This window comes from Amphibalanus amphitrite, unplaced genomic scaffold (genome assembly GCF_019059575.1).
Source record: "Amphibalanus amphitrite isolate SeventyFive unplaced genomic scaffold, NRLGWU_Aamphi_draft 001807F_arrow, whole genome shotgun sequence".
NCBI classification, from domain to species: domain Eukaryota; kingdom Metazoa; phylum Arthropoda; class Thecostraca; order Balanomorpha; family Balanidae; genus Amphibalanus; species Amphibalanus amphitrite.
This window is the reverse complement of record NW_024883300.1, coordinates 94,497-105,315: the sequence shown is the minus strand read 5'-3', so window position 1 is coordinate 105,315 and position 10,819 is coordinate 94,497. Positions and strand designations below refer to the sequence as shown.

At 52.9% G+C, this 10,819-nt stretch overlaps 2 protein-coding genes across 3 annotated transcripts; both read right to left on the bottom strand.

Annotated features, from left to right (window-relative positions):
* Window positions 1–3: 3 nt before the first annotated feature.
* LOC122375269 (beta-galactosidase 8-like) lies at window positions 4–6,534 on the bottom strand. Of its 2 annotated transcripts, none has more exons than XM_043354553.1 (5): window positions 6,384–6,534; window positions 2,848–2,997; window positions 2,183–2,372; window positions 1,588–1,681; window positions 4–155 (listed from the first exon to the last, which is right to left on the bottom strand). In XM_043354553.1, the coding sequence occupies exons 1-5, from the start codon at window positions 6,429–6,431 to the stop codon at window positions 11–13; spliced, it is 627 nt and encodes a 208-aa protein (XP_043210488.1). In that variant the 5' UTR covers window positions 6,432–6,534; the 3' UTR covers window positions 4–10. The 2 variants fall into 2 exon arrangements, with proteins under 2 accessions (XP_043210488.1, XP_043210489.1); XM_043354554.1 differs by lacking the exon at window positions 6,384–6,534 and adding an exon at window positions 4,072–4,209.
* Window positions 6,535–6,724: 190 nt separating this feature from the next.
* Window positions 6,725–10,519, bottom strand: LOC122375270 (V-type proton ATPase subunit G-like). The gene is made up of 2 exons (XM_043354555.1): window positions 9,648–10,519; window positions 6,725–7,446 (listed from the first exon to the last, which is right to left on the bottom strand). The coding sequence occupies exons 1-2, from the start codon at window positions 9,791–9,793 to the stop codon at window positions 7,146–7,148; spliced, it is 447 nt and encodes a 148-aa protein (XP_043210490.1). The 5' UTR covers window positions 9,794–10,519; the 3' UTR covers window positions 6,725–7,145.
* Between the last annotated feature and the right edge of the window lie 300 nt (window positions 10,520–10,819).

The following is a 10,819-nucleotide window of genomic DNA, read 5'->3' as shown; positions in this document are numbered from 1 at the left end:
CACCCGAATGTTACCTGGACTGCGATGATGGGTCCTCCTTTGGTGAACTGAAGGTCAGTGACCTGCGGCAGCAGCTGACCAAACACTTGTCGAAGCGCCCCAGGTAGTAATTGTCCACTGAGCGGACATGAATACCGTACTGGCGCAGCAGGTAACTGCGGGCGGCACACACGGCCGTGACAGACGCAGGCACAGCGGCTAAACGGCGGGCTATAGGTACAGCAGGTTACTGCGGGCTGGACACGCGTACGGCACAGGGTAAAGGCACGGCCGGCTAAACGACGGAGTAAACCATTGAATTGTCTTATATATGTATGTGTTCTCTCTTTCTTTGCCAATTAACTGACGCGCAGTATTGGAGGTGTATTTGCATTTAGGCACATTCTCATAATATGTACACGCGATATATCAACAGGTATGAAACTGTGCTTGCTAGCTTTGTTCTTGTGTGTTCGTATTGTTTTGTCGATATTCGGGTGTTGGAAAAGTCTCTGACGAAACGCGTCCACCCATGTGCTGTATGTTTTTCCTACTCAATATATATCTAATTGTCTATACATCACTCAATACTTCAGTGAGTTTGGCGCCAATTAGTTGTTACGTTTAGGATGTCTCGGATGGCCCTTGAGGCAGCAGAGAACATTAATGTCTGTGGTGCACTCGTTTTTCTTTTATTATTACAATGATAGGTATGTATAGTCGACTGCAGAATGATGTTCCACTTTTTACAGGCAATTATTTGCCTGGATTGGTAGGCTGTGCCGCATCACACGGGCTGAATTCACAAATTATAGCTTAGTCCCAATGCTCACAATCGACATGCTTAATTGCGTGATAAACGGCACAACTTGGCGCTCTGGTCAACTGATAGCTTCTGAGGAGTGGAACATCATTCTGTAGTCGACTATACACTTCGCTAATATAAGCCAGGGCTAATATGTTCGGTTCATCTGTGTTTACCCCGGCGGTTTGCAACCATACTGGCATATGGGTGCTATGTTCTGTCCATATTTTCTTACCTACCACAGCAGACCGCCGAACTGATGTGAGGCCGGTATGTTCGATACTTACCTGCGGCAGTGCGCCGAACTGATGCGAGGCCAGGGGCGGAGCTTCCTATACAGTTGGTGGGGTGGCTGCCCCACCAACTTTGTATTTTGCCCCACCAATAAGCGTTTTGCCCCACCAACTTTAGCTGATTTCTAAGACTTTGTTGCTTTGCAAATTAATCTTCTTCGCATTGAAGAGCTTTGGAATGTCTGTTTAATGCAAAATGATATGTCTTTAATGATAGGAATTGATTCAGTGTGGCATTTCATTCAACTTTATAATCGGACATTGTGGGTTTGACGACTTTTTGCCCCACCAACTTCCCTGAAAAAGCTCCACCTATGTGTGAGACCGAAATATTCTTACCTAGGTAGTGCGCCGAACTGATGCGAGGCCGAAATATTCTTACCTAGGCAGTGCGCCGAACTGATGCGAGGCCGAAATATTCTTACCTAGGTAGTGCGCCGATCTGATGCGAGGCCGAAATATTCTTACCTGGCAGTGCGTCGAACTGATGTGAGGCCGAAATATTCTTACCTGGGCAGTGCGCCGAACTCCCACTCGCCACAGATGTACGGCCCTGGCCGGAGAATCACAAACAGATCCTCCTCCTGGGCGATCCTTAGGAAACCTGGAACGTGCCAGGCAAGCTGTGATATAGGCATAAGGGACGTGTCTACACACCACCTGGACCTTTGGGCGCTACCCCAACCGATGCGTAATTCACTATGCTCGGCAAATGGAGGCCGTATATCGTTTCCTGCGAGGTGTAAAGCGGTACGCGTTCACACGTGAAGGTCGTCACTTGCGAAACCAAGCAGCTGTCTCCTGCAAATCGAAAACACATTGGCGTCGTAGGAAGGATGGCAGTTATGAAATGCGTGTCGTTTTTAAACTGCAACCGGCACGGCACGGCAGCTGTGAAGCCTTAAATGCCGTTTACAGTACGCTCACTTAGTGGGAACTTCAGCTGCTAAGTGCTACGTGCAGTTTTTTTTTTTGTCGCCAAAGGGCGTCAATTTGCATACAAATACCAGTACCGCGATGCAAACTGTCTTATGAAGCATGATGTCGATAAGTTCATTCGAGTCTCGCCTGAGCGTTTAAAATTATACACCGACTGGCGACTGACCTGGCAGGTCGAGGAAGTCGGACATGTCGTTCCCTCCGTCTCCAAAGTCATACACGTCGACTCGCGGCTCGTGCAGGTTCCAGGCGACGTACGTCTCGACCGTGTTGAGTCCGGCGGCTCGCAGTTTGCGCAGCGTGGTGCGCCAGTACGCCGGATGGATCCGGAAATAGTGCACGGCGCCGCTGAAAATCTGACAGAGACCGCCAGAACAATGGGATCAGGGGCCTGCTGGTATTATGTGGTGATAGTAAATAGTGATCAGAAGTCTTATATCAGCTAAGCGGTGGCCGAGACTCAGCATTCATGTGGTAAGACGTAAGCCGTGTAAGATGCGTGTTATCTCCGCTGCATGTCTGGACGGTCGGTACTGGGTAGGTATACTGTGCCGCAGTACACAGGAGCACGGCGGTACAGCCTACCCAGCAGGCGGCCGGAAAATGAGAGCGCAGAACAGCGAGAGGGCTAGGCTGCCTACCGCAGAAGATAAATCGAATCATCGAGAATGCTAGACAGACATGAGAGCGAACCGGTTCAGTTCAACCACACACAAGTAAGCTATGTATTGGGAAACCAAATAAAAAGGCCGATCTGTTTGATCGGTTCGCTCAGCTTTATGGTGTGGGCTGTTGGATGTGCCACGGTGTAGCGAGTGGGGGCCGGCTGACCTGGAACTGCTGTCCGTTGAGTGTGAAGTAGTCTCCCTGTGCCACCAGTCCCTCGGCGGGCTGGCCGCTGGGAGCGTAGTACTGGTACCAGGTGAGATCCTCGGCCGGCGCCGAGTCGGCCCGCCGCCGGCCAGACTCCATCGTGGAGCTCTGCAGACCGTGGAGCACACCCGTGGTCAGAACACAGAACACACACGTGGTCAGAGCACCGAACACACCGGGCCTAGTGACGAGACTCTACAAAGGAGCTCTAGGGATGGCACAACACGGGGGTCGGTTGTCCAGCTCTGTGGTCAGCCCTTACTGGTGTCTCATTTTTCCGTCTCCTACGACCCGAACTCATCGATCGTGTTGTAGGTGTAAGGTGATGCTCGTGATTAGCGCAACGAGCTTTGCATGACGCTGGCTGCTAGCTCTGGCGCCTCTGGCTGCGTCAATTTGTCTATTCAATATGTTCGAACATTTTAAACCCTGCCAAAAATGTCAGTAATGTTGCCATTTTCCTCAAAAGTAGGCATGACATTTGCTGAATTCCCCAGCATCGCAATAAGCAATGTGTGTTTGAGCTTCCCGCACAGCGCGTGAAACCGTCACACGTGTCTGGTGTGTGGTGTCCCTAATCTTGTGAGATACCGCACAGCTGTGCCTTTGTGACGGGAGAGCGACTGATGACGGCGAGGCCTCGTCCAACATGTTAGGTACTAATACTATGGTTGACAAAGTTCCACAGTCATTTGCCTTCCAAGTTTATGCAAAATGTCTGCGTTTATAGTTTACTACGTCATACGTTTTCTGAAATTACGAGAAAAAAGTCAGTTCCGAGAGCATTCTCTCTCTCTCTCTCTCTCTCTCTCTCTCTCTCTCTCTCTCTCTCTCTCTCTCTCTCTCTCTCTCTCTCTCTCTCTCTCTCTCTCTCTCTCTCTCTCTCTCTCTCTCTCTCTCTCCCTCTCTCTCTCTCTCTCCCTCTCTCTCTCTCTCGCTTTCTCTCTCTCTCTCTCCCTCTCTCGCTTTCTCTCTCTCTCTCTCCCTCTCTCTCTCTCTCTCTCTCTCTCTCTCTCTCTCTCTCTCTCTCTCTCTCTCTCTCTCTCTCTCTCTCCCGTCGCCCGATTCTGACCAATCGTCGCATTGTTTATGCTGCCCAGCTTTGAAAGTCCATTGAAAGTTACTGACGGTGCTGAAAGCTCCTGAGATGATGTCCCGGAAGCCAGACTTCGACAATCTTACCGACTGGGACAGGCTGCGCACCAGGCGCCGTATCTTCTGCATGGTTGCGGCGGTAACCACAGAATATACAGGCGGTAACCACGGAACCTCACTGTGCTGCTCGGGGGCGGGCGGGCCCGCACGGTACGCTCTGCGGCAGCTCGGCGTGCCGGAGGAACTGTGGCACCGCCCACCGCCCCGAGCGACCGGCGCCCCGCCGCTACCGACACGGCTGACTCAGCCCTGCTCAGACAGGTGCACCCCCCCCCCCCGACCGACCCTCCCCAGAGGGGAGACCTGCTAAGGTGCGTGTGTGTGCGACTTGCGTCTGTGAGGGGAGAGGCGTTTAGCAATAGCATTCCATCGACCATCCTAATCGTCTATATTAGCTCTTGAAACCCCTATAGGTAAAGCTGGTAAATAGTGGCTATCACTGGATGTATTTTCATGAAACTACAAAATAATAGGTTTTTAAACGCATAGTGCATACAGACCCTTTATAGGGTCATAGGGTTTCCACGCCCTATCTGTTACATGAGCACTCGTATCTGGCACTACTCCCGGATAAGTTTCGTTCATTCCGCCCCGTAAACGGTCCTTCGAGCCAATCGATACAGTCTGTCCTCGGGTGTATGTGTGTTATCGCCAATTGAAATATTGATTTTATGTCCCAGCGGGCAGACTGCTCCCTCCTGCCCCGCTGGCGAGAGTGAGATATTACCTTTCCCGTCAGCGAGAGTGGATCATTGTTATTATTCGCTGACCGAAAGCTGGTATATTTATGCCGATTCGTTAACCCGCGCCCCACTGGGGTCCTAGATTTCCACGCCCTGCTGGGGGGGAGGGGGGTGAAAACACACACCCTCTAACTCGCCTCCGGGGACACGTAGCGATACGGGGAAGGCGATGTTCGAAAGAGCGTAAAAATTATGACAAAATTATTTCGGTCACTTAATTGGTCAGGTCAAAGGTCATCTCACCAGAGGTCATTGAGAGCCACATTTCGCCGATGTTCAGGTCAAATATCGACAACTTTCAACAAACCTTAACCGACACATAACTCGAAAAGTGATGGAACTACAGCGCTCCAGCAAAGTGCATTCGATAGCTCTATTTAATCTCTTTATGACAACTTTCCTCAGATTTGACATAGCGTCAACGGTTTTGCCTCCAGGGGGCAAAAACTACCAAAATAGACGATTTTTGCGGAAACAGCTTTTCTGCAATAACTTTTGACTCAAACCTTGCACGAGCTTGCTAAGTTTTACCGGCATCGTGTTCCTCCCGTCAAGACGCAGCGAATGAACTATAATTTGACCTTGAAATGTTAACTTGAAAATTTAGCCTCAGATCAAGGTCATGACCTAACCGGAAAGAATAAATATCAGTCGATCCGTATCGTCGAGCTGAACACATCTGAAGCGCTCTAGCATACCTCTATCAAACGTTAGGCACTCGAGAAAAACTGTTAGATACCTACCATTCGTGAACTGAGATGACCTCAGGGGCAGGGGTCACGGGTACCATTTTCATGTTCTATGTCTTAGCGTGTTAAGAATGACGTTCGTCTAAAAGGGGCGCCTTTCAATTTTCTCCCATTGACTTATAATGGGGAAGTTGCAAAATTGACCTGACCCATAGGTCTATACAGAGGTCTTTACTCTTTGCCTGACCTTAGGTCATCGATAGGTATTCAAATTCCGAGATAAACATTTGTACACACTGTAGCACTTATCGATCGCTGAAAGATTCAAAGCGATCAGTCACTCAGTGTAGCTATGACAGACATTGAAACTTTAGTTATGAGATTAGGCCACTTGAAGTGACCTGGCGACGTGACCCTTATTGACCTTGGTCTGAAAATTTCACACCATACGCGGAATAGATGTATGGAGCGCCGCCCTTTTTTAAGATATTCGCGAAAAACTGCAGGGGGTGTTCAAACACCCCCTTCTCGCAGGGCGCGGGCTAACTAGAGTTTTTTACCATCAGTTTACCATCAGCGTTAGTTTGCTGTTTAGCATTACCCTTTGCTCGTTAGTGAACGGCGATAGAAGTCCATTACAACAACTCCGCTTGCAAAAGTGAACTATTAATTAGGTACATACCTACCGTCAGTTTGTTAGCGAAAGTCGTGCCTTGCTATTACTCCGTTAGTGAAAAGGGAAGTGCCTTATATGTAGTAGTCCATTTAGGTATACCATTACTCGTTTAGCGAGAATCGTTCATTGCTGATACCCTTTAAGAGTGGACCATAACTGCTACACAGCGAGTGTGGTCCATTGCTGTTACTCGGTTGGCTAAGCTGGAGGCGTGTCACTGCCGTTGGTTACCTGGGCGGCCAGCGCTCCGAGCAGGGCGCAGACGGTGACGGCCCGCATAGCGCCGCTGATCTCTCTCCTCGGTATAGGATGTTTCTCCGCAGCACCGACGGAGCGCAGACAGACGCTGGCGGCCGACCAGAGGGAACAGAGACCGGTCTGGGCCGCCCGTGGCCGGGCTCACACCTATCGGCGGCCCCGGACGGAGCCAGGTGCCAGTCTCCCACCGGATATCGGATAGCAGGGGGGCGTGTGGAGATGTCACACCACCTATCCAAGGAAACGCCCCAGGAACCCGCGACTTCTTACTATTCATGCTTAGAGACAAGTGTTGAAAGGTGATAAGACCTGTATCGTTTATACGTTCATCCCGTGATATATTATTGCCGTCAATATTTACAACATTCGGACAAACCTATTAGCTATCTACTATCTAATATCAATAAAATGCCGAGTAAGCGCTCTTACATTCTAGCGGCACTCCTACCTTCTGACATGAAATTCGCATAATCAGGACACGGAACAGAGCAGCATCATAGCACCGGCCGTCGGGTGCGATCGAGTTTTCTGCCACACGCGATATGATTCCTCGCCACACACGCAGTAGCTCAGGTCTTTTATCAACATTTGAGCACGGAGCAAGCCCGCTGAAGCCTTTCCATTTCTTTATACCACTCGGGTTACACCAGACCACGCCATTGAGCAGACACACCTGCTGATATCCCCCTCTGCAGACCGACCCGGGGTCTGCGGGCGGCCCTCTCCTGCCGCTCCTCACTCCTCCTCCTCCTGATCCTCCTCCTGGTCCTCGGGCTCCTCCTCCTGGTGTCCGTACTGGACATGTTTGGGCGGCGCCGGCTGCTCCTGCTGCTCGAACCGCGCGTTCTCGTGCATCTTGGGCGTGATCTCGTAGACCATGCTGAGGATGCGGGCGATGATCTGCTCCCGATGCGTGGCCACGTCGCTCTCCATGGACTTGAGCCGCGCCTCCGTCTCGCCGTCCACCCGCTGCACCATGGCGTCCTTGCTGCCCGAGTGAGCCGACTGCACCTTACGGAACTCGGCCTCCTGCTCCCTGTGGTAGGAAACAGAGGGACGGATAGGTCAGAACTGTTCCCGAGTGAGCCGACTGCACCTTACGGAACTCGGCCTCCTGCTCCCTGTAGTAGGAAACAGAGGGACGGATAGGTCAGAACTGTTCCCGAGTGAGCCGACTGCACCTTACGGAACTCGGCCTCCTGCTCCCTGTGGTAGGAAACAGAGGGACGGATAGGTCAGAACTGTTCCCGAGTGAGCCGACTGCACCTTACGGAACTCGGCCTCCTGCTCCCTGTAGTAGGAAACAGAGGGACGGATAGGTCAGAACTGTTCCCGAGTGAGCCGACTGCACCTTACGGAACTCGGCCTCCTGCTCCCTGTAGTAGGAAACAGAGGGACGGATAGGTCAGAACTGTTCCCGAGTGAGCCGACTGCACCTTACGGAACTCGGCCTCCTGCTCCCTGTAGTAGGAAACAGAGGGACGGATAGGTCAGAACTGTTCCCGAGTGAGCCGACTGCACCTTACGGAACTCGGCCTCCTGCTCCCTGCGATAGGAAACAGAGGGACGGATAGGTCAGAACTGTTCCCGAGTGAGCCGACTGCACCTTACGGAACTCGGCCTCCTGCTCCCTGTAGTAGGAAACAGAGGGACGGATAGGTCAGAACTGTTCCCGAGTGAGCCGACTGCACCTTACGGAACTCGGCCTCCTGCTCCCTGTAGTAGGAAACAGAGGGACGGATAGGTCAGAACTGTTCCCGAGTGAGCCGACTGCACCTTACGGAACTCGGCCTCCTGCTCCCTGCGATACGAAACAGAGGGACGGATAGGTCAGAACTGTTCCCGAGTGAGCCGACTGCACCTTACGGAACTCGGCCTCCTGCTCCCTGCGATAGGAAACAGAGGGACGGATAGGTCAGCCTCAGCAAGCTGTTCACTGCAGGTAATACTACGAGGATGGGGGCTCAGCTGCTCCCTGTACCTACTAAGTAGGCACGGAGGGGTCGAATGGTGGTCAGTACCGCTCTCCGTAATGCCAAGGGGATGCATGATCACTGACCAGTCTTCATCCCGCCATGAGCGGGTTTGATTTAATTATTTGACGTCTAAAAGTTTGTTTCGATAACCCCATCCCTTTCGAACTACTAATACAACTGCACGACCATATGATACGATAAGAGGCTATGCGATAAGAGGGGCTTGCATTTGGGCTAGGGCGGCCACCATCTGGTGTGCCGCGGTGCTGAACCCGTCTCGGAGCACGAAAGGTCTCGGAAAGGTCTCGGAGGAAAGGCCACCGAGCAGCGCTGACCGTCACCCCGGCGGGAGTCGGGGAGATAACTTCTGTGGGAGTTAAAGGTTCTCCGATTTGTTACCGGTGACCGATCAGTCCAGAACAGAGGGTGATTAGATATGGTGCAGAGAAGGTACATCTTGAATATGAAAAACGGTTAGAGAGCTGCATGGAAAGGAAATTGCAATTAACGATATAATTATTTTTATAAGGCAAGTTTTCCTCCATAGACGTTAAATTAGACGTTTATTAGATAAACCAACCGACTGTTTTGTCATTTACAGTTACTTATCTTATTGCTAAATGAGCCATATCGCTAAACCTGCCAAAAGTATGATCCATTTAGGTATCATCCTTTGTGTAAAAATGTAATATCGAGGGCCGACAGAACTGCACGGAGCCGAGCCGGCGCCCTCGTGAGTGCTGATAGCGCCTCGTCGTCATGTGACCCAGATGGCGCTCTCGACACTCTGAGCTCACGTGAAACGGCCGATAAGACGGACGGACGACTTTTTGTTGACCACCAGCCTTATTAGAAATTAATTGTGCTGTAAAATGTGTCCATAGGAAAATATTCCGAATATGGATGATGATATATTTACATTTTAATTAGTTAAGCAAAAAAAAAACATTTCTTAAAATTCCTTCTGACGACCTGCCGTCTGACTGTCGTCTGACGACGACTTAAAATTTCTTCTGAGGTGGGTAACTTACGTCTACCACCGAAGATGTGCTTCTCACAGAAATGAATCGGATATAAAAGTCATCCATCCACATAATTAATGCCTATCCGGATACACCGATGCGAACTATGAACGCTACAGCAATAGCCTAACTAGCTTTCGTTGACCGTTTTAAGCACTCCAGAATTTAGACTCCTGTATCAAACATTCAATGCAACATCGTTTTTTTCAAACCTTCACCCCTCTTTCCCCCTTTCTCACCTCTGGAGTCCCTCGATCTCCCTGTCGGCCTGCTCCTTGGCCGCCTTCAGCCGGCGCACCTTGTTCTTCTTGGCATCTTCGATCTTCTCCACAGCCTTCTTCTCGGCCGCCAGCAGCGAGCTGATTCCGTCACTGGTGCGGGTCATTGTGACGGTCACGGAGGGGTCACGGAGGGTCACGGGGTGACGGGGTGACGGAGAGTGCGGCGGACCGGACGGGGCAGGAGTCAGTGCGGCGCCCGCCCGCCCGCCCGGTCCGTCCGAGCCGACCCTATCGCGCCGCCGCTGATACGGTTATCGGCTCAGATCAGAGGTCGGCCACCCACCGACAGGCGGGCCCGAGCCAGACCGGGCGGGGACGTTGCAGTCCAGAGATAGGTGGCTGTTTGCAGGTTGACTGTCCGAGTGCTAAGCCTAGTGGATGCAGGAGTCACTGCTGGCTACAGCCGATCCGCACACCGGGATGGATTTCCGTTTGCGACCGTGTCGGCCGGGAGATTAACCGGGCCGTATTGGTGCCCAGGATGCGCCGCAGTTGGAGGTAAGACGCTCTCTGCTGGCGCCTCTGGGCGGCAGGATGGAGTGGCTGCGGCGGAGGTACGAGGGCGCGGCCGCCCGGTGGCGGGTACGCCGCCTGCTGACCCGCTGTGGCGACTCCGGCGCGCGGCTGCTCGTCGACTCCCTGCTTCCGCTCTATGAGACGCCGGTCCATCCGGCCGGCCTCGTGGCCGACCTGGCACGGAACGCCGTCGGCGACAGGCTGGCGTTCCTGCGTGACCTGCCGCTCTGGGGCGCTCTGCAGGACGGCCGCAGCGCCGCCATGCCCCCACCACCGGGCCACTGCGGCCGCTGCGCGCCAGCCGAACCACTGAGGGTGATCGGCAGCAGCCGCTCGGGCAGCAGCGCCGAGGGGCTGGCCGACCTGCTCGCCGGCCGGCCGAGCTCATCCGATTACGACGCCATGTTTGAGCTCAGTGGGGAGTTCCGCTGGATGGAGGCACCGCTAGCAGCGCCGGGCGAGGAGCCGGGCTGTATCAGCGCGCGGGACGCACCGCAGCTGTGGGCCCGGCCCACCGACAGTCCGGGCTTCGTCACACTGCACTGGGCGCGCACGACCGAGTGTGAGCACGAGGCTGTGCTGCCGGCGCTCCCCGCCCTAGAGGTGCGCCGACT

What these genes read in the sequence shown, in the direction of transcription:
- LOC122375269 (XM_043354553.1), bottom strand. Translation starts at nt 6,431, where the DNA reads ATGCGGGCCGTCACCGTCTGCGCCCTGCTCGGAGCGCTGGCCGCCCAG. An exon ending in TCGGAGCGCTGGCCGCCCAG is followed by an intron (nt 2,998 to 6,383) that starts GTAACCAACGGC and finishes CACGGTCTGCAG; the next exon opens with AGCTCCACGATGGAGTCTGG. An exon ending in TCAACGGACAGCAGTTCCAG is followed by an intron (nt 2,373 to 2,847) that starts GTCAGCCGGCCC and finishes GGTCTCTGTCAG; the next exon opens with ATTTTCAGCGGCGCCGTGCA.
- LOC122375270 (XM_043354555.1), bottom strand. Translation starts at nt 9,793, where the DNA reads ATGACCCGCACCAGTGACGGAATCAGCTCGCTGCTGGCGGCCGAGAAG. An exon ending in GAGATCGAGGGACTCCAGAG is followed by an intron (nt 7,447 to 9,647) that starts GTGAGAAAGGGG and finishes TTCCTACCACAG; the next exon opens with GGAGCAGGAGGCCGAGTTCC.